General features: G+C 38.5%; 2 protein-coding genes and 1 long non-coding RNA gene across 5 annotated transcripts in view; 2 read left to right on the top strand and 1 right to left on the bottom strand.

The window, feature by feature from the left end:
- Positions 1-230: 230 nt before the first annotated feature.
- Positions 231-1,513, top strand: LOC119739723. Its single transcript, XR_005272624.1, has 2 exons — positions 231-398; positions 1,431-1,513. It is a non-coding gene; the product is annotated as an uncharacterized LOC119739723 (long non-coding RNA).
- Positions 1,514-3,261: 1,748 nt separating this feature from the next.
- LOC119739721 (insulin-like growth factor-binding protein 7) lies at positions 3,262-11,295 on the top strand. Its single transcript, XM_038214753.1, has 4 exons — positions 3,262-3,934; positions 7,224-7,423; positions 8,771-8,934; positions 9,777-11,295. The coding sequence occupies exons 1-3, from the start codon at positions 3,499-3,501 to the stop codon at positions 8,921-8,923; spliced, it is 789 nt and encodes a 262-aa protein (XP_038070681.1). The 5' UTR covers positions 3,262-3,498; the 3' UTR covers positions 8,924-8,934; positions 9,777-11,295.
- Positions 11,296-11,476: 181 nt separating this feature from the next.
- Positions 11,477-22,550, bottom strand: part of LOC119739718 (AF4/FMR2 family member 2-like) — a 28,158-nt gene continuing 17,084 nt past the window's right edge. For 2 of the 3 annotated variants that reach the window (XM_038214748.1, XM_038214746.1), the window contains exons 2-8: positions 16,724-16,914; positions 16,211-16,321; positions 15,679-15,811; positions 14,314-15,073; positions 13,735-14,071; positions 13,254-13,334; positions 11,477-12,690 (exon numbers count right to left, since the gene is read on the bottom strand). In XM_038214748.1, the coding sequence (XP_038070676.1) occupies positions 12,605-12,690; positions 13,254-13,334; positions 13,735-14,071; positions 14,314-15,073; positions 15,679-15,811; positions 16,211-16,321; positions 16,724-16,914 (1,699 nt within the window). In that variant the 3' untranslated portion in view covers positions 11,477-12,604. Of the gene's footprint in view, positions 12,691-13,253; positions 13,335-13,734; positions 14,072-14,313; positions 15,074-15,678; positions 15,812-16,210; positions 16,322-16,723; positions 16,915-19,854; positions 20,243-22,550 lie in introns of those variants that run through there. The other variant, XM_038214747.1, reaches the window with a different exon arrangement.

Genomic DNA, 22,550 nt, shown 5'->3' with positions numbered 1-22,550 from the left:
AATATAATTTGGATACATAATAATTAGGACTAAAAAATTATCGGACCCAAGCAAAAAATTAATTTTCTGACCCAAGAAAAGCGCATTTGACCCAAGAAACCTCGCATTTCCGGTGAAATTATATAAAATTCTGATTTTAACAAAAAATGAAAAAATCAACTCCCCATTTTTTCTTTTTTTACAAAATATTATTTGGATATATAATAATTAGGACTAAAAAACTATCTGAAACAAGCAAAAAACTGGCGGACACTGTCCGTACAACTGTATAAGCATGCGTGATGCTATATTCCTTTTTTATAGTAGCTCCTTTTTATACAATAGACCTCGCAAATATCGGTGTTTTCTTGTCATTTTACTTGTCTAACCAACCAGCAATTGTACCGCGGCATACACAGGTTACAGCGATTCAATCATGCATTCTTAACACATGTTGTGCCCATTCTTGAAAATCACGCATTCTCGAGAATGGGCACGCACATTCTCGAGAATGGGCGCGCATTCTTAAGAATGAGCGCCCATTCTTAAGAACGAGCACGCGTTCTTAAGAATGAGCGCTCATTCTTAAGATTGGGTGGGAATATCACGTGCACAATTTATGAATTTTGCCCAATCTTAACAAACATTGCACGACATAATTATGTTAAATGAATTGTATAGCGGTTAAAAGGGAAACAAATCATATAAAGAGGAAAGAAAATGTGCTATGCTTCTGTACTCGTATAACTACGATAATTTGAATCAAATTAAACCTGTTATTATTGCTTTCTTCTGCCCACTATGGGAAGTTTTATAATAACGGAGGACTGGGAACTAGTCTGGGAAGTGCTTTGTTTAGGCTAGACAAGTTACAAGTCCCTGCATGTATCATATGCGTGCCACGAAAAAAAACGATGTCAAGAAGCTGCCAAAATTGCTCTTTTGACTAGATAGAATCCAGCTCTGCGACGTTAGGTGGGATGTGAACAATAAATTGGTGGCAATTTAAATGGGAAATAGCATTAGCACTATGGGATGTCGCAGTATTCATTCTCATTCTTCACATTCTTCATTCTTACGTCCCCCCCCCCCGCTTTTATTATCCCAAAACTCAGAATTCTTTGCACTATTATTATTATGTCTCTTATCCCCCCCCCCCCATATCAATACGCCTTTACTTATCATATCCACTCTACTTTTCAGCGCCTTGCGTTGCAACAGTATAATTATTGAGAATCAGTGAACGAGGATTCAGCTAGACTTGCCAAGCGCAGCCGGTGCTCGGCATCGACAAGACCGTTATCTTGTCGCGCAGTCTCAAGAATGTGCGCTCAATCTGGAAGAGTTATTTTTTGCCAAGATTGAGCAAGGATCCAGTTGCACATTCTCAAGAATGTGCATGCCCATTCTCGAGAATGCGTGATTTTCAAGAATGGGCACAACATATACAGTGCGCGGTGCGGCGGGAACCAATCATACTGGTTATCGCGAAGACAACTTCCCAATCAATCAAGCGAACTTGTAAAAAAAAAAACAAACGCAGAATTCTTCTACTGTAAGTAGCACTGGCGGATTCAAAAATCAACTACATGTAATTTGAAAATCTCAACCTTTCAGAAAAGGTAAAATTATGCCGACCTACCGTACCGAACCTAATTTCATCTGTCCATGTGAGCTAAACCAATCGTCTAAACTCACGCGTACGAGTTGGTCCGCGTACGAGTTGGTCCGCGTACGAGTCGGTCCGCGTACGAGTCGGTCCGCGTACGAGTCGGTTCGCGTACGAATTGACCCGCGTACGAGTTGGTCGCGTACGAGTTGGTTCGCGTACGAGTTGACCTGTATTCTTTGTACTCATTACGTATGGAAACTAGATCCCTTAAAGGCGTAAAAATGCTATCGCAAATACACCTGATGTCACGCCCTCAACGACACAAGGGGAAAGAAATTAAACGTTAACCCTCCAAAACTAGGTAGTTCTACACAAAACATTATTTTTAGTGGCATATCGAATGGGTCGCTTTGCTTCCAAAATGGGTGATTTCAGTAAAACTATTGGCTTTTATTTCCAGCCAGCGCCCTTAATCTGTCCCTTGCAATATGATCATAATTGATTGATAACTTCACATTACGCCGCATGTACTCCAGACCACGCCCCATTTTAAATCAGGGTGGTGGACAGACCCGCTGAAGGGTTTAAAGGTAGAGTCCATCATTTGTAATTTGTGCATTTTGTTCGTTTGAAGCAACAAAAGAGTTCAAAATCTAATGAAGGATACTGAGCAACTAACCTGATGAAGTTTCAGCTAAGCTTCAGCTGTACATTCCGAGAAAAACAGCATTCTAAGATCTCAATTTCAAATCAAAAGTTGCTGAATCATGTTTTGAATTGTTTTGAATTGCAACTATACGCGACGTCGCGCACTGATCCGACGAATTATAACAACCGCGCGCGCGTGTGCGTCGTTCGAATACTTGTGCGCTGCGCCGAATAACAAAACGAACTACTAATTTAAATTTTCCTACGGTGCTTCTTAAGAATCACCGTTGGAAATGCCTTCTTTCGTTGATTACTTCAAAATGACAGCTTCCCAGAAAGAATAATTTCACAGGGAGTTTAGTCTCCTTACTATCTTTCAACCAAGTTAGTTTTTCAACAATAATTACGCCAGTTACTTTTCGGATGGCTGCAAATGATGGACTCTACCTTTAAAGAAAAACCAATGAGACGGAGGATGTTTATATTTTTAAGTGGACCAATACTGCCTCCTTCCACTGGCCTCGAGCCCCACCCAACGGCGAGTGTGTGTGTGTGTGGGGGGGGGGGGGATATCCTCTCCCCCCCCCTCTCCCCCTCCCCCCCCCCCAAAAAAAACCAAGAACCTAATTCGTAAAAACAAAAAAGTGACGTCGCAAAATTAGGTGCGTACACCACCCACAAAACTCAACGAAAGTAATACATAGTACCCCCTTTATACTTACTTTTTGTATTAAATTTGGACCCACTTTTCTGTGGGGAAAACATTGGCCCCCCTAAAAAAAAATTCTGGATTTGGCCTTGCCCCCCCCCCTCCCCCCGCACACCAACCCTAAGCCCATCCCCTCTAATTGGGCAAAATATATGCATAATTAATTGTTCAGACAGTGCCTTGTTAGCTCGTTACTCACTTTTGTTTTAGGTCAAATGACTCACCGCCTCGCACCAAAATTATCTCTAGTTCTACTTTTACTTTAGACATTAAAAACTTATACATGGTTTGTTGACGCGGTCCCTAATACAAGGCACAAGTACGTATCGTGTGTATTGTTCGACAGGTTCTTGTTCTTGCCTCCGTAAATTCTTAAAACAATTGTGTTGTACCCGTACGTACACGCAATTCGTATAGAGGGGTATGTGTAGTTGAAACCACTTCAACCGCTGGCTCACAGGAGTTTTCCTCTGCAAATCTGTTCCCTTCGTGTTCTTCTTTCAGAAGTTGAACAGAAGATCGAGGTTTATCCACATACTTCCAAGGCACCATGTTCTTTCTTCACGCCTTTGTACTTGCCCTTGTGGGTCTTTCTTTGGCTCAGAACACAGACGATAACAGTCGAGAATGCGGTCCGTGTGACGAGTCAGCGTGTCCCAGCGATCTGTCCTGCCGTGCAGAGGCCGTTCTGGACCGTTGCTCTTGCTGCACGGTCTGCGCTAAGGTTCTCGGAGAGCGGTGCGGCGGACAGGAGTACGTGGACGGGCGGTGTGCGGAGGACTACATATGCGCCGGAAAGTCCGTGTACGAAGTGGTCAAAGATGGAAAGATCGGGCAGTGTGTCTGCAAGAAACTGGAGAGAGTTTGTGGGACAGATGGGGTGGTCTACGACAATAAATGCGAACTTGAAATGTCCAGTTATGAAAGAGTGCAGAAGGGACAGCCGGCCATTGAAGTTGACGACACAGATAAATTGTGTGTGACAGGTTAGTCTTATTTTCCATTCTTGCTCATAAATTAAATTACAAAAATATAAAAAATCTCCTTTTTTAAAGATATCACATGAGACCTTTTACATTTTATTTCTATTCTGCATTTTCTCCTATATCTGTCCTTTCTGTTGTATTTTCAAAAGTTGTGTTTTTACTTTTGTTTAATTTTTTTGAAAAGTTTTTTATTTTATGATAATCAGCCTTGTAAAATCATAATGGGTTCAATTCAGCTTTTCTTGGCTGATATGTAATTTTATATTTTAAAATGAAATGAATAATGACCAATAATGATATAAATAATTTCTAGGCTTGAACACAATATTCAACATCAACACCTCCATTGTATTTTAGAGGTGACACTAAAACATTTTATGCAATAATTTTAATTTACTGACCAAGAATAATCATTGAACTAGGAATTAAATTGTAAAGCATTACATGCAGTGTTCATATTAAACTATTAAGAATAACTGTAAAATGTTGGTATTTTTTGTTTAAAATTTCAGAAGTTAAAATACTGTACATAAAGGCAATTTCTTATCTTTGTTAATTTTTATTTCTAATATTATTTTTCAACACCTCTTTCTTGTATATTCTACCATAGCCAGAGCTAACTTGGGCCCAACTTATCGCCTTTTTAACATTTGTCCAAAAGGTGATAAGTCAGGCCCAATTTACTTGGGCTAGTTCTGCCATAGATATTATGAGAGATGCAGATGTCCAAATGTTCAGGAAGATTCCATTGGAAATAGCAGGGATGGCTAGTTTAAGGTCAACTTAAACTTAAACTTTTTAAATTATCTGAAAACAATCTGATCAAGGTTGCCAAAAAAGCAAAGTTACCAAATGTGATTGGAAATTATTCCATGATGTTTTTTTATCAGAGATCTGCTGATAGTCTTTGATCACAGATAAACAAAAAAACGGTTGCGGTTGAACTGATCTCAACTTTCCCAAAACAAAATATTTTTATAAGGTGAACAATTCAATAAACACACTACAACAATATGTAACATCCCCAACTGTCGCAAATAGGTGAATGGATATATTGTTTTTAGTAATTTTCTGCTAATATCGAGCACATATTAAACAGAAAGTTCCACAGTAAAATTTTTGGTTTTTTTGTGTAATGGTGGAAGATCCCTTTAAATCCTGACTCAGTTCACTGTCCAGAAATCATGAAGAGGTAGAAAAAACAAAGCTGAATTCCTGTCTAGACATGGAGCTATAATAACACCCTGTCTGTCAGACATTGTACATTTTGTTCATTCTTTGGATGTCATGCTTCGAGCATGCTTAGAGGGTCTTATCCTCATTTGTTTTTCAGTGTAAAGACATTGTCTGTGTGCTGAATTATGTAGCTGACTGAACAATCCTCTGACTGTTCTGCGATTGGTTTTCTTTGATTGTATTTTGGCACCCGTAAAAATTAAGAAATCTGCAAAATTAAGTGTATCATTGACCTTGAAACTATTTATTTGTCTTGCATTTAACATTATTGTCTCACTGCACATCTTTGTATAGATAACATTTTAATTCTTTAAATACAGCAGTCCTCATACTAGTTTTTCTTCAAATATTGGTTTCATTTTCCGAACATCCTTCACTCAGTGATGACCTTTAATACAGGGTCAACTTTCCCATCTGCAGATCGTTAGTGATGAACTTTCTTTGTATTACAAAAATGTAAGTCTATGAAAAAATAACCATGAGCTACTCCACCCCCCTTCCAAAGCTGAGGTCTGGCTGCCTAGCAACAACCATCAGTCACCTTTCAAGAACCCCAAACCTGAACTTGCATTCCTGAAAGGTTTAATCATACATGGAAAGGTGATCATATATCAAGACTTATGTTGATCCTAGGCAAAGCTGTCAAAACTTATTATGAGGCAAACACAGCAAATTGGAACCAGCTCTATGCATTTCTGTACATTCTGCTTCCATCTGGGTTTTGTTTTTTTAACACCAACCACAAACTCTTTCTAGCTTATAAGGACCATTCATTCTCTGACGAACCATTCAGACAGACTCCTGCTGAGTTGGGGATTTATTTTTATCATGTGTACAGTTTTGAAACAACAAGTCGTCGAACCACAAGTTTCCAGTGCAGTTGAATTGAAACTAGAAAGGGTCCTTGTTGTTTGCAAAACACAAGTAGGCCTACACCAGAGAGTCTGTCCTCCAAAAGTAAAGTTTAAAAAATAGTTTTACAAACTTGAGAAAAACAACCTTTATTTTCTGGGGTTTTATTCAGTTATCTTCTTTCACATCATTTTAACACTTTGTAGTTTTTGAAATCTCTGTTTTGTACATTTCACATTCCATGGTTTACTGTAGATAGAGCATGGTTTATTTAATGCATACCAGGAATGAGAATTCCTTGACCCAGAGGATCGTTGACTTATTTGAAGAGGTCATTCTTACTTTCTTAGCTGTGTAGAGGTCACATACAAAGGTCAACTGGGACTCTCCCTGAGGTCAACTACATTATTCAGGGTCAGTGTAACCATGAATTATGGGCTGTTTTGCTGTGGGGTATCTATTACTACAGTCACAACCATTTTTTTCCAAAGCAAATAAAGCTAGCACAAATTTACTTCCTGGTGATAACAGAATCTGTTTTTTAAAGTGGTACTTTTTGTACAAAGTTTTGGTAAAACTAAGTGAGACCGACATTCCTTGAACAAAGTCAATGTGCAGTACAGGGATTTTAAAAAGGACTTTTTAAAAGGTAATTTAGTTGGTGTTAAATTTTGGAACATATGGGAAATGAATTGTAATGTTGATTTTTAGTTTCAGTTGTAACAGATATTAATGCTTTGGCTGTTGGATATGTTAAGTCTTGACTGTGTTAGGCCTATATTTATTGCCAAGCTTGTTTATATTACTGGCTCCCATATGTTAACCATGTGATCTTGAAGACAGGGTCCCCCTCAACAATTGTACTTCCAAAATATAAATTAAAATAGTTTTGTGAAGACATGGTGTCTGTTGCCAGAGTTTTGGCCTGGGTACCCTGTTGAAATGTTTCCATAAATTTATAAATACCCTTGAATATCATTCACTATACAACTTGAAATGGCCTTGCCATTTCAAGATCATGATTGTTTCTACAGCAGAATTCAAATTACATTGTACCTTTGAAGGTAAGCTAATATATTTGCTCAAAATAGCACTGGCTTGAGATGAATAATCAATTATAGTCAGCTATTATTTTGGTCAAATAACCTGTTAGCATTTGATTTCAGATAAACCTTTCAGATTTCCTTTGGTTTGATTACAGTTCCTATGATCTCCGTCCCACCCAAGGATTCCACCCTTCAGCTAGACTCCCAGTCTGAGCTGAGCTGTGAGGCCTATGGTCGACCCATCCCTGACATCATCTGGACCAAAGACGGGGAAGAGTTGCCTGGCAACCACATCAACATAGCAACACGGAAGAGGAACGGACCCACCAAGTTTGGCATGACCAGCTGGGTCTTGGTGAGTCTACAGAGTAACCATAACAAATTGAATCAAGGCAACCATGACCCAGTCATTGCAAATTGCATGATGGCATGTCTTTAATTTTAAACAAAGTCCAAGCCCCTCCCCCCCCCCCAACCCACCCAGTCCTTCCCCCTCTTCCCCTCCAACCATTGCATCAACCATACTTGCAAAAGTAGCTCTTTTTTTTGTTAAAAAAGGGATCAAACCATAATTGCGGCAGTATTCTTCATGTACGTGCACTCGGAGGTGGGGTGGGTCTAGTCCAGACATACCAGACATTCGCTTACAGCCGTGAATTCATTGAATGATAAAAAAGAAATATAGGCCTAAGATAGACAACCATTTCCTGTCTGGGAAATGGTATGTCTGGTATCTGATAGCATAGTGACATGGGGGCCTATGTTTACCATTGATTTGGCTTGCTAACTTAAAGTTGCACTCCCCATGCTATCTTTAATATTAACCTCAGAAAATAAAGTTTTAAATTGCTGTTTTCTGCAATGTTTCAATTTTCCAAACACTTACGATCATTTACACCTTGAAAATATTTTAAGCACTTTAGATTGTACAGGAACACATGTAGATCTTCTGTATATTTTATTTCTAGTGAGGCTTCAGTCACAAAGGCTCAGATATTTGACATTTAACTTGTAAGACAAGATTGTTGCATCGGGAGAGGAGATAACATTAGAACTGGTTTCACTTTTCACTTGCATGACTTTTATGTACTTGCAAGAAAACAAATTATAGTTGGCTCTGGTGAGATTGGAACCCACAACCTCCTGATTTCTGTTTCATCGAATACAAAATTCATAGATGTGTTTGTCGCCGGACAATAATTGGGCTCTCACAGGCCAGGTTCATTTGTGCACAAAATAAAAGTCGTTTCTCGGAGGAGTGCAAACTGCAGACAACCAAACTCATAATATAGTAGGATTTTTTTTTCGTTAAAGTGGAGCTGAAGCCCTGCTCGAAATCAGACAAAATTATGTTATTCTATAGCAAATAAAATGTAGGCCTATACTGATTTCAGATACAATTAAAGTTGACCTCAATGAACCGTCGTATAACTTGAAAAATACGTTGAAAAAACAATTCGTTCATCAAATTGAAAATTTGTAAGAAGAAAAAATTCAACTTTTTGAAGATTATATGCTATAATATAGCTATAGACGAGCCACGTACATCGACATGCTGCGGGGGGACATTGGTCTCAGTGACACGGGGGAGCTGAGGACCCTTATGCTGGATAGGGAAGAGTGGAGGGCGGCGACCAAGCACCCTCGCATCGCATACTCATCGCATACGCTATAATGTCTTTCATTTGTTGTAACATCACAGATCAATGTTTCACCTGACGATGGGGGAAGTTACACCTGCACTGCCGTCAACAGTCAAGGCAAGGCAGACTCCACAGCTGACATCCTGATAGCTCAGAGAGAGATCACTCAGGAAGGCGATGGTGATACAAACCAAGTACCCATTGAATTGTAAACTGAACACAGGTAAGACGTCGTGCCTATCCGGTTCATTAGTTCATTAGGGGAGTCAGGTTGGCGTAGCGGTACTTTCCTCGCCTTCCACCGCTGTGACCCGGGTTCGAATCCCGCCTGGGCCAATATGTGGATTGGGTTTTCAGTCCCTACCTGATTCCGTGGGTTTTCCCCAGAATATTCTTCTGGGCTTTTCCTCCCACCTCTAAAACTGTAACTTCTTCTCATTGTCTTCTCTCCACAGGTTTCTTCAGGCTTGCGAGCTACAGTGCCTAGGGTGCTTTTGAGGAATCCTTGGTTTCATTACCAGAAATGATTAATAATAATAATAATAAATTAGTAAAAACGTCATACACGCGCGTGTGCCACTGATTACTCGTGCCCATTGGATAAACGCTCGAGTTGCGTTAACTTCCGGTTCCATTCGTGCTGTGCTACACCGTGTGAAGTACGCACGGTTGAATTGAGATGACGTCACACTAACGAACCGAATATGTCGTGTGTGTCTACGAATAGAATAACAGTTACACCTTGCAGTATGTGTTTAAAAAATCACTGCTTTGCTTGTTGTTCTGGCATTTATTCTAAGGCCAAAAGTTAGGATATAGATAGAGATTTTTGACTTTTGCTTTTTGCAATTTGTTTTTTTGTAATAGTTTGCTAGGTTAGTAAAGTGTGCACTTAGATTGAGAGTTGACTGTCTTAAAGACTGTTGCTACATGTATAGAGATATTTGCTGAGTATTTTTTGCATTCCTTGTCACATAGAGTACCCTGATTTGGATTAAGAGGAGTTTTTAATGAATGTCTTTCGCCATCCTAATGCTTCAAGTGAAATTAATTTCTTTGATACAGGATGAGTTCCGATGTTGTGACGACGAGTTCAACAAATCCAAAAGAGGTTGCTAGCTAAGGCTAGAGGCTCAATACAGACTGCTCATGGTGCTAAAACCTGCCAACAGAGGGGGATATTTATGTAGGCTTAGTATTTAATCAGTTTTGTAATTCAATATGCTGCATGTTAATTATTATTTATAGTGTCAGGGGTGGACGTACAGGATGTCGAATATGTTCTACAATTTATAAAACTAGCAGCGTGACGTTGGAAGTGGCCAGTAAACATGAAAGTGGCTATTTCATTTGAAACTTGAAAAGGAATTTCATCAAAGTTGAGTAGGTTAGCTTTGAAAGATTTCTGCTGCAAAGGTTAAGGAAACAAAGAATTAATTGTTTTGAAACGTGAAATTTCATAAAATTTAACATCAAAATTTCCTTTTGATGTCCATAAAGAAAATGATCTCTGTCATCTGTCCTTCGTTTTCCACAACAAAATTGTAAACATGAATCTAAAGTCTCGACATCCATGTATGTCCACCCCTGAATTTGTTAAGTTATAGATAAACCATTTACTTTCAAAACATTATAGACAACTTTCTGATTTTTGTTATCTGAGTTTTTGTAGCATAGATTTTTAAAAATTAAACTCTGTAAGATTTGTGCTTTATGTAATCAAACAGATAAGGATTGGGGGCCATAGTAATAAGTAGACTGTATTTCAATTGAATTTCTGGGGGGGGGGGGGTACAACTGCAAAGACACTTTTTGTTTTAGATTTTCATATTATTTCTTCAGTAGTTTTGCATGATGGAAACAATACACTTGTACAAATAATCTTGCCTTGATGATAATGATGACTCCTTTTTGAAGAAGCGCGGAGTTGAATACTCCGTTTCACTTTTGAACTATGCAAAGTTTGTTGTAGATTTAGAAAAGAAAGGCTATTTAAAGTCCAGATGCTGTTGTTTAATATAATAACCAAACACAATGTATTATTAAAGTTTTTCACATACTATTCAATTGTGCCTTGTACAGGTATATTTTTATAAGAATTTGTTCAAATCTGAAATGACTGTTCCATTGATTTTAGTCAATTATTTATCAAATATTGTCACTTTTGTTAATTTATCCCAAACGCCTATATAATGTCAGATGTGTAGTTTTTACTGTCTTCCCCACTTCTAAAAAATAATTTCCAATAACTTCTCCCCGGATTATCCTTAAATTGTAATAATTTGTTACTTATTGTAAAACGTAAAAATGTATGCTGCAGTTTGCTGTTCTTTGACTTCGCTGTTTGTTGACTGTTGAAGTTCAAGACAGCACTAAAAATCCAGTCTTCCACTCTCTCTGTAGAACACTAACTTTTCACACACAATTTATTGAAATTGGACTGTTATTCTGTATTGAGGCATTTGCAGTGATAACAATTGTGTGTTGAATTTTGGATGTTTTACAGAGTGTAGAAATGTAGGTGATTTACTCGTATTTTATCTTAGAGTGCCTTGTTACAATAAATGGGTGATGTATGATTCCAGATTTATGTCTTTTCAACATTTTTTCAATGACTGACCTTCATTGAGATGATATATGAAGAAAAAAGTGGTGTCAGGTTGCAACTAGCGGCATTCCTTCCAAAAAGAAACTCCAGTGTTTTTATTTTTAATAATTCATTGATGTCACATTTAACACTGAAAGACACACTTTCACTCAAAGAATGAATACACATACAAATTTATTTGGCAATCGTTTCACCTTAAAAGTACGTATAAAAATGTACATTGTATTTATAATTATGGTAAAACAGTTAAATATTCATGTCACTTAATAACAGTTGGCACGCATTAGTTACACAATTCACGTAAACAAATGTGTTGACACATTATTTCTGTTTAAAATATATGTTACGAAATATCGATCTGACCAAACATTTTGGCCATCCCTGCCCACACAAACCACGATACATATTTAAACACATAGAAAGTATACTGGCGTATATAGAAGGATATTTTACTAAGAATCTTGAATGCATAAAAAGAACAGTGATTTCCATATTTTTTGATAAAAAGCTGATGGAACGGGCAAATTTCTGCCTTTTGAAAAAAGAAGTAAGAATTGTAGTCATAGGCCCCTTATAAAAATTTCAACTTGGGTCGTCATTAACTTTGACACATCTGATAATAATTTTTAAAAAGTACACAATTTTTTTAGCACTGAAAATTTGGCAAACACTAGTGACCTCTCTGCCTACATTATAACTGGTCCTTGTGTGATGCAATTAAATATAAGAAAGTTACACCCATTCTAGATTTGCCCCAAACCACAAGTGTTATGAGTTAACCAGGTTGACCCAAGAATAAGATTTTGGTTCACATTTAGGTGACATTATTTAATTGATTTTCTATTTTTTTTTGATGGACACTGAAGTCTATCAGAATGACTGCATGCATCAGTCCATCTTGAAGCAATTTCGTTGATCAGTTCCTTCCAACTGTTTCAAATATACTTGATTGGAATCTTGGAAGTAATAGAAATCAGCGTGATTCTAGAATGGCATTCGGTAGAAGTCACGCCAAGGTATCAGTTTTCTGCCTCTGACTGCCTGTCTGATCCAATAAAATAGCTGGCTGCTGGCAAATAGTTAAATACTAATAAACTTTCCATTTCACTTATCAAATTAAATAGTAATTCCCAACTCAGGTATTCCGCTGGTATTGAAAATAGATGGTACAACAAATTTGTTAACGTGAAATTGGAAATGTGTTGATGGCTGGGCCTAAACCAATCTGTGAATTAGGATTATTATCATGTGGGCTCTGTTGTCATGACAACTATTTTTCAGCCAATCATTGATCTTCGTCATCACTCAGGTCGAGGGAGTCATCGTCACTCAGTTCATCTTCCTGATAAGACGATACCTCGGAAATGTCATCTGTGATAAAAACGAGATAAAGACAAATATGAAGTTGGCCTGTAAACTGCACAGAAATCTTTGATAACTCAGAGTCGAATTCCAAATACATATTTTCAAGACAACTACATGGTATGCCCTCTTACTGTTATTTATAAAGATGCAGTGAATTATTTATATCCACAAATTTGTTGGGGGGGGGGGGTAGCTTTTGTTTTTGCCAATAGGTATGCCAGACAAGTGCATTTTGGTGAAGAAGCTTAAATTGATAATTACTACTTACAAAATTAACACAGTGAATTTTCCTTCCATATAGTTAAGTGATTTTATTTCCTTGATGTTTCCCTTACTCGTTTTTTCTCAATATTTGTTTGCAAACTAAATTTGGTAAATTTTCTGAAAAAAGAACAAGATAAATGCCTTCTGTTTGTCCATCTTAATAATTTAATCTTCAACTGCTCCAAATTTGTTTTCTTTCATGCCAATGATTAACATTAAGTAAGTATCGTAATGTTGATGATGTTCAAGTAAAAACACCAGATTATTGATGATTGGAGTCATCAGACAAACACATCTCCACCTACCCATGGTCGCTGTTACTGTTAGTAGTTTCTTTGCAGAGCCAATTAGGCGTTTTACATTCACTTCTTTGGCAGGTGACGAATCTGCAAGTAGAAAAAGATGCTCATTGTATAAATTCAGCGTCTCTGAGAGTTTCCCTGGATAAACTGACATTGTTTTCCAAGGTTCAAAACCACAATGATTTAGATTTATATTACCTCTATGTGCAAACGCAATATTTTTATATTTCATGCAAATTACACATTGAAGGAGTTTTATTTGCTACTGAATTTAATACCCTCTATAATACTTGAAACTTCAGTATAAACATGTAATCAATATTCTGCATCTGTGATAGCCTGAAGTTGTCATTTCAAAACTCGGGGGGAAAAGTCTTCCACAACACGAATCATCAGTAGCAATACTGGGTTTAATTTTGTCGTCAAGTCGTCCCTTTCCTCCATACTTTCAAAATTGGCCAGTCCATGTCTATGTTAAACTCACCATCATTATCCAATTTGACTGTGTCAATCCCTTCAACAATCGTCTTCGTATTTGTCTTGAAGACCTCCTCCAGATTTCCTCCAATCTTGGGATTCAGCAGCCTCTCAAACACTTTGATGTTGCGGACCCAGGTGGCATACTTCTGGAACTTCTTGGGAGCTTTCTTGCTGGATGCTGGAGGAGTCTTGAGTGTCTTCTCGTACCGGTCGTCATAGATGAAGTCCGGTAGGCCATATGTCTCGCTGGTGCGGTTGAGACGGTCTTCCTCGACGCTCTTCCAGGAGACGTACTGACGACGGAAACGACGGACTTGCTCCTCGTCAAACTTGTCTCTCACCTGAAACCAAACAGGAACACATGTGATAAAGTCTTCAAGTAATTTCCATCTTTAGTACATTCTTGCCATGTTGTAATCCTTCACAAGATACATCACAAGTCAATGTCTCAGATAATGTCGCAAAACACCAGCATGAAAAATAACAAAGAAATGCCTTTTTTCACAGCTCATGTGAATAGATGAGACTTGACTTGGGATTGATCGACTGAGAAGTTGACTGCAGTCCTGATTGAAGCACCTACCACTTTGAGAGCCATTCTCTGCCTGACGATGCTGTCCATTCTTTGTTTCTCTTTCTCCTTCAGCTCTCGGTTGTACTCCTCTACTTCTTTTCTCTGTATCTGCTCCATCTTCTGCAGAACCCTCACCTGCCTCTGATACTTGTATGTCTTATTCCCGTACACCGACTGTAACGTCTTTTGCTTGACTACGCTCTTTCTGGTGATGATAACAGGCTTGCGGAAGCGCTTCTTCTGAGTTGCTTGCGGTTTGCTGCGTAGTGTTGTACTGGTGCTCTGGCTCCCACGGGAGACGGTGCTCACTCGGACTTGAGGGACGTCACGACGAGGAGACGATGACGATGCAGTTGAAGATGAGTAGGCTGAAAGCATTTGCGAGTTTTGTCTCGTCACCTCTTGGGTGTTGGTAAGAACGGCACTGGATTTGCTTCGACTTGACAAAGTCTTTGGGGTTTTGGTATCAATTTGAGATGTTGATTGCGTTCGTCTCTCAGGTCTCAACCTACTCTCCCTTACTGTTTCAACTTTACTCTTTGCAACTTGACTGTTTGGGGGTTTTGATTCTTGAGCTTCAGTTCTTTTCACCCCGTTCTCCTTGACAGGAACTTTGTCCTCTGGTTCTTTTGGAGGTTTGACTGGGGAACCATTTGGCACTCTAGGTGAGGTTGACTTGATGGGTGAGGGGGTCTTATTAAGGTCCTTTGCCTGGTCCAGTTTGTGGTTAGAATCACCAACAGGTTGGTGTGAGTTGTCAGCTGCAGTTCTGTTGAAAGAGTTGAAATAATTCCTATCAGTAATAGCATTTACATACTTCTTGAATTTCCCTTTTCAACGTTACTTTACACTGTAAAAATGATAAACGTTTCTCATAATGAGCCATGAATTGTTAAGATGGAAAGGGCTTTAATTATTTTTGGAAGCTACAGTAGTCAAGTGTTTAGTTAATTGTGAAATATTTTTGAATCGGTTAAACTTCAATTACATCTATTTCCAACAAGGGCAAAGTAACAAAATATGAGTACAGTAAGTCATTATATTAGATGGAGACATGATCTTGAGAAGCTGAAGCTAACAGGATTGTCTTAGAGACATACTTCTCTAAATCCGACACAATCCTGGAGAAATGCTGTAATACTTGGTTGGGTTAGAATCTACACACCCCATTAGACAATGTTTGCAAAGCATAATTGATTTTGTAAAACAAAAATTGTTTGAAATTGCTACAAATTGCTTACTAACTGGATTGACCTGAAAAAAATTGTTTCCATCCAAAATAAGAAAGATCCCCAGAGGATCGAAACATCTTAGGGCCCCATAATTTATTTCCTCATAATGTCCCCATCTTGATGGATGTGAGTACTAGCTTGCCTATTTTCTCCCAGTGTGGATGAGTTGGCCCTGGCATCCGCCCAGGAAGATGCCCATCGTTTACCCCCTTGTGGTTCCTTCCTGCCCGCCTCTGTGGCCGTAGAGGTCCCATGAACCTGTTGCTGAAGGGGTTCTGTAAGAGAAAATTCATCACGAATATTCTTGTCAGTGTACTGTTAATTGCTCAAACCCTCAGTATTCAATCCTTGCACCGTTTTAGAGTCGAGCTGAACTCAAGTCGGCCAGGCGAACTTCATGTACTTAAATAAGATTCGAAACTTTGCATCGAGGTAGTGTATACTAGTGTGGTTTGCTGTAACACCATGTGGAAGAATTTATTTTGTGAAGAAGTGTGGTTCTGAAACAACCAACCAGTAAGAGTTTAGAGAGATTATTCCACATGGTGTTACAAACCTCACTAGTATTCATGTACTTATTTCTTTTAAAGGGAATCTGGATTTGTTTCAAACGAAAATTGTTTACAAAAAACTGAGAAAGGATATTTTCCCCTACCAGGAGGATATTCTCTTACCATTCAGTAGATTATTAATCTTGGGCAGTCTAGGCATGGACACCCGAGGATGTCTATCATGGTTGGTATGACGGTGACTGACTTCATTAGGTGCTGAGTTGCTTCCACGATCTGCAAAAATTTCACCAACAAATTTAGGAATGTTTAAGGAAATTTAAAATTGCTATTTGAAAACAGTCAAGATTTGTTACCAATAATGTAGTTATAAACTCGTGAAGAGCAATCCCCAAAGTAAAATTTCTTTGTCCCAACGAAGAATTTATTTATTATTTATTTATTTATTTATTCCTTTATTTATCCAGGGTAAACCCAAACAGCAAAAAGCTGGTTTTCATTAAGGCCCTGCATTAAAATAAACTGATTAATATTATTTTCAAACAAAAATTAAAAATATAAAAGCAAGCCAGCAACAAAACGAATCAACAATACTTTATGTGTAAAAGGTTTGCAACCACCAATATCTTTTGAATTTCTCCTTTATCCTCGCACCAATAAATCATGTTCAATTCATACCTTCATTGTCTGTTTTATGTCTTGCCGAACGCACCGGAACGCTCCGTGTTACGTAACGACCGTCCTTCTTGCTCCCTTTCTTGTGGTTGTCATGGTAACCAGGTAAGGACACTAGCGGTTCCTGGCTCCTCTTGCTCTTCTGCTGTTGCCTTGGTTTCGATGGGTAATTGATTTGTCCTCCACCACTCAAACTAAACAAAAAATGACAAAAACATTCTTACTAAATCATATCAGGAACATTTTGCAATCACCTGGAAACGTATACCAACCGTTTTAACGAGAAAACACCTGCTCCACGTGAAGATAGGGTACCGACTACCCTGTGGAATTATTCAGCCCTGAATGGTATCATTCGGAAGAAAACAATCATTTAAGGTGCAAATTTACTTTTGTTTTACGTGCGTTAGCAACGGAATCCAGTTATAGACAAAAACATTGTGCGTACGTTTTCTGTTTTCTCAAATATAGTATCCACTGAGCTGAAACTTCAACAAGTTAGTTGATAGACGCACCCTTCTTAAAGATTTTGAAATTGTTTTATTGCTTCAAACGATATAAATGCTGAAACAGCGAATGCTCCTATGTACCTTTTTGCTTGTGAGCAAATATCCTTTGGTTTGAGAAGTGTAGAAAAGAATTAACTGCAGGGTATCAGAGGAAAGAGGCGGAAAATGAAATGTGGCCGAACGTTTAAACTTTTAGACTTTTTTCTCACTCATCTAATACTTTCTTCGTCTATTTTTTTGTTGAACAGTCCATTGGTTTGTCTGCCTCTCTGTCTGTCTCATTTGTACCACTTTCTTTTTCTCAATATTCAGGTCCCCAAAAAAGACTGAACAAAAATATATGAACATTTAATCTATCGTATATCAAGTTAACTTCGTGAGGACGACATGCAGCTCTCCCATCAAATGAAATAAAAAGGGCATGAATGACACGAATTACAACTTCAAAATGCATTTATAGGTATTTTTAAACAAGTTGTTTCGGCAAACTATTGTGATTTATGCAGACTTCGTAACCTTTATACCTCAGTGTCAGCCATTATCGTAAAGTGGATCAATTTTAACACCGTATCGCCCCTTAATAGTAGCAAAGTGCAACTTTTTTTAAACTATGGTAGCAATCGGAGTCGTCTTTGTTTACGAATCCAAAAGCTATGTTGGCGTCTAACGAGAACAGAATATATTCTGCACACAACAATGCAAACAGTAATGATCAAGATCATGTAAAAAATCTGTACTTCCAATTGTTGACATTTGATTGTAACTATGGCAACAAGGCAATTAGCACTTTACTCATCATTTTTTAATTTATTGCATTTTTCAACACAGTCGAGAAGCGATGGGATATACATTTAATTTCAGTTATTTTGTAGTTAGCATGTGTTTTCGTACGTTGACATAGTTACGAAAACACAACAGAATAACCTTTAACCAATGTTTGTGTGTTGATTTTAAGTTACCCAAAGTTTATAGCTAAGTTGAAGTTTAGTTCGGTTGCACTAAAAGGGGCAAAGTAAAATTGAGAACCCGAACATAGCGCATCAAAACCCGAAAAGAAGTGGATTTTCCAATGAGACTGAGCTGAGTTTTACGAGCTAGAAAAATCCACTTTCTGTCATAATGTGCCTATAAATCACCATACTTCGTCTGAATTAAGTACAGGCATGCAACTGGGAAATCACACAAAAAAGAGGAAATTCAAATTTTTCCCAGATTTTGTACAGTGTTTTTCTATTTTCAATGGCACACATGGGAAGTAAAAAAAGAGGAAATCAGCTGATCCGAGGAACAGTTGCATGCCTGTAAGTAACAAATCGTCTGGTACGTGAAAAGCATTCGGTTCCACACAAACATTGTCTCAACGCAAATTAACAGGCACTGCGTCTTCTACATTTACAAGCGGGACACGGATCCCTGGAAATCAATCTGGCAATACACCTGTAACATTGTTGTAAAGCTCATCGAGTCTCGTAGTTGAGGGTTTATTTATTCCAGTCTGTGACTTTGTATAATGCGTTGCTTAGTCTTCGTCCCACCTTCTGATATCCAATACAATTGTGTGCACTTATGGAGCATATACTTGACAGGGCTTTGTTCTCAAATGTAAATAGTTATTGCAAATCGCATTTTGCTGTCTTGTGTGTTCGAATTTCAGTAGTTTTCAAACTATTTCCAGGTTTTCGTGTATGTCTATTTGCCATTTACGTCGAACTTCATCAAAATCAGAAAATAAATCAAGGTAATTAGCACCTGGATAAAAAAAAATTCTTGACAGAAAAACTATTTCAATAATTTCAATGAAACCATTCGATACTAATACCGTAGCAGTGCCAAATCACAAACTGTGAATTTGGTACACGTAGACCTACAAGAAAAAGAGCAGGATATAGTTTCTGGCATGGTAACACAATTATTTTGCAATCGGTTGTGTGAAAGATTTCCTCATGTATTATATATTGGTTATAAAAGTCAAACTTTACGATCAATCAATTAGACAAGTTTACAAATCGACAACGAGCTTTTGAAAGAGCTGCATGCACGGTGCACTCAACTCTTTAGATATTCTATTAATACATTTGAATAGCTTTGCGGGGTGTAGCTACATTTCAGCGAACCAGATCAGAACGTGTTGTGGATGGTTGGTTTATACAAATATACTCCATGGAGGTAGGAAAAGAAACCACTCAATATAATAGGTACCGACAGGTAAAATGCATACCGGATTTTATCAATCCTATAGAACCTGTATTACACTCAACACAATTCACGCGGTCGTCATGGTGCATATACGCGACGTATTTGAACGCAATGGGCAGATTGACTTACTAATTTGAAAGCGCTTAAAAATTAGTAGCAAGAACATTTCGGCATCGTCAAATTTGTCAAGGAAGACGTATAAATTTCGATTAGAAATGAATTGTTCTCAAGAATTAGTGTTCCACACGAAGCCTTTTTTTTGCTCTTCGTTTTTTCCAAGCCAATTCCGAGAATTAATTGCGATTTCAGAAGCTCCTTATATTATGTTTATGAAAAGAACCAATGAAACCAATGTATTTTTTATAAGACTCAAAATTCTGGTGTCCCCAAAATTGGGAAGAGTTTTAACTTCCACTGATCGTGACATACCTTGGAAGCGAACATGTATATGTACATGTGTCGGTTGTATCACATGGAGGCGAGATATTGCCCGTTCCCATACTGACGACGACGCTTCAAAAGTATGGTCCTTTTAGTGCTATCCCAGCAGCATCTTTGCAACATTGAGGCAACATTTGCGGCATTTTTAGGAACAAAATGTGCCAAGTTGCTATGGTTGCTCGACCCATACAGATATTGTACAACCACAACCGCCTGACTAGCTTCCGAACAGTGTTCTGCTTCGCTTGTCTGATCAGAAACCCGCATCAAGTGGCTTATCACTATTCAGGGTCACGCAGTCACACTGTGCATGGAGACCTTTACACCCACCAAGATGAATATCGCGGTATCCAGCAAAGCATTCCAATAAAAAAAGGTACTTTCCCTAAAAAAAATCCTTTCTTTTCTTCAGAAAGGAAAAAAAGTTTGTTTCACTTCATACAAACGGTGTTTTATTTGGCTCGCACTCAAAACACATTCGTTTCTATAGTGACGAATAATAAATATATACTTTGAAATGTGGTGTCGATAATCGGCAGATTATTTTGACAACTGTATAATGCGAGTATAAAGGGCTACCTTGATAAGCTGCTTAAGTCGGTCTGATGGGATTAAGACGTGGCTAACGACACCAAACATCAACCAGGAGGGTGTTGAACTGAACAGTCAAGATTGTGTTAAATAATGGGATGAAGTCTCATGTGTTTATTCTCGAATAGCCCTTATGGGCAATAAACAGCCCCTCTTATTGGACAAAGTGTTATAGGTATTGGTAGTCTGAGTATCAACCGTTGTCCAACAGAGCCCTCCGTATCCAGCAATGCAAATGTTATGAGACCCCGCGCCAACCAATCGGAGTCGACTTTAGAAATTATGACGTCATTTCGATCTGAAGTGTGGACTAAGCTGTGGATTGGTCAATTTGGATGCCACGTTTTTGTAAGACAACGGGTTACGGAAGACCTGATAGAAGGCGCCCGGTGAATGGTCAGAATCTGGAGGTCAAGACGCAGTCTTGTTTTGCATAATTAATATGCGAATCTGCTGGCATATCATAGACCCTTGCTATGCATGCAAAGAGATATTCCATAGACTAGGGTATAGGTCTATTGGAGGAGGGTGTCAGAATCAGCCAAGTAACTTTAAATTTATGAATTTATCATAAATTCTTGGGGTCCGGCATTATCAGATCGCTTCTTTACAGTAGTTGTTTTGAGATCTGATTAAAAAACTCTCGAGAAAAGGTTGGCCGTCTGTTGTTTGTTGAGAAGACGAGAGGTAAAACCTCATTCAGACTTCGTCCTTGATTCTTCTGAGTGCGATAAAAGTCTGGAATTGTCCCCGTATACTGCGTCTTTTTTTATTTAAAAATTTTCTCGCACAAAGATCCTACAGTGATGCTGTTGGACTGTTGATCCATTTGCAGCAAATAGACAAGCAGATTCAGTTATCATTGTGAAACCAAGATATTCCGGAACAATAATTATGCAGTCGTCAAAGCAGGAGGACATTGAAGGGATGAAAGTTCTTCTCTTCCATTCCGATTTGCACAACCATAACCGCAACGCATAACCGCGAGTAGGGCATTCCCGCCCTTTTTGTTGCCGCCATGGTGACGTGTACACAAAGTGATGGGAATCAGCTGAGGCCGCTTTGTGTAAGTTAGGCTTAAGGCCGCAGGCTGAGTACGTGTTGCCGACGAGCAAATAATTATGGAGATTTGTGATTAGTGTCTAAGCCAAAGAGTACATAAAATGCCCAATTAAACCCTCATTTTTTCTGTAGCAATCTGGTCTTTGTAGTTGGGATGGAGGACATATCGATGGTACAATTAATAATCCTCCGAAAAGATTCAAAAGTCAAACGTCACCCAAACGGTATATATACGCGTAAACATAGGATACAAACGATGGCGTTTAACTTATTTAGGGGAGGGGCTAACTAGGCCTCACCAAGGGGGTGGGGTGCACCTGATGTGAATGCACCCCCCTCCTAGCCCCTGCGGCCTGCCAACAGAAAGGTCCACATTAACTTCCAGTAGCCCGACTTACACCGCCACAACTGTCTTTTATTAGAAGATGACGTTTCTCACTAACTCCACAAAATCGAAAAATCATGCGTTTTGAACACTTGAAGTTTCTGTTGTAAAAATAATTTTAAAACATTTTAAATTAGTCTGCGCGCACGAGTTGTTGTATTTATAGGGAGTGTATAGGATAGAACAAGGAACAGTTATAAGAGTTGATCCGATTTCTTGGATCTTTTTAATTTGCACACCACTTGAAATCCTGAAAGCGGGCCCAAACCACCTTTTTGGGTGCGGGGAGTTGGGAGGGGGGGGGACATACAATGGGGTACGAGATGGGGTGATAGTTTCAAACCATGTTGCAAACAAAACTACATGTATTCCGACTTCTGAACCGGACAAAGGCGGATCCACCGACTTATGCGTAACGTGTGTAAATAATGCTATATAGTTTATCTAGCCTTCCATTAGCACTTCTTAATTGATTACAGTGCATCGTTTTACAGATGTTTCGTTCCACCGACTCTGCAAACTAATAATTATAAGCCAGTGGTCAACTCCCAAGAGCTGAAAAGCAAACACGTTTTAGCAAAATGATTTGCTAAAGAAAAGAATTGACGCGAAGTGCAAATTGTTGACTTATTTTGCCCGAGAAGCG

Source organism: Patiria miniata, unplaced genomic scaffold (genome assembly GCF_015706575.1).
Source record: "Patiria miniata isolate m_02_andy unplaced genomic scaffold, ASM1570657v1 HiC_scaffold_4, whole genome shotgun sequence".
NCBI classification, from domain to species: domain Eukaryota; kingdom Metazoa; phylum Echinodermata; class Asteroidea; order Valvatida; family Asterinidae; genus Patiria; species Patiria miniata.
The sequence above is the reverse complement of the archived record's forward strand: the minus strand, read 5'-3'. Positions and strand labels throughout refer to the sequence as shown.

Bases quoted from the DNA above. Each gene is read 5' to 3' on its own strand.
- LOC119739721 (XM_038214753.1), top strand. From the start codon at position 3,499: ATGTTCTTTCTTCACGCCTTTGTACTTGCCCTTGTGGGTCTTTCTTTG. The intron at 3,935-7,223 runs GTTAGTCTTATT...GTTTGATTACAG, and splicing joins AGATAAATTGTGTGTGACAG to TTCCTATGATCTCCGTCCCA. The intron at 7,424-8,770 runs GTGAGTCTACAG...GTAACATCACAG, and splicing joins GCATGACCAGCTGGGTCTTG to ATCAATGTTTCACCTGACGA.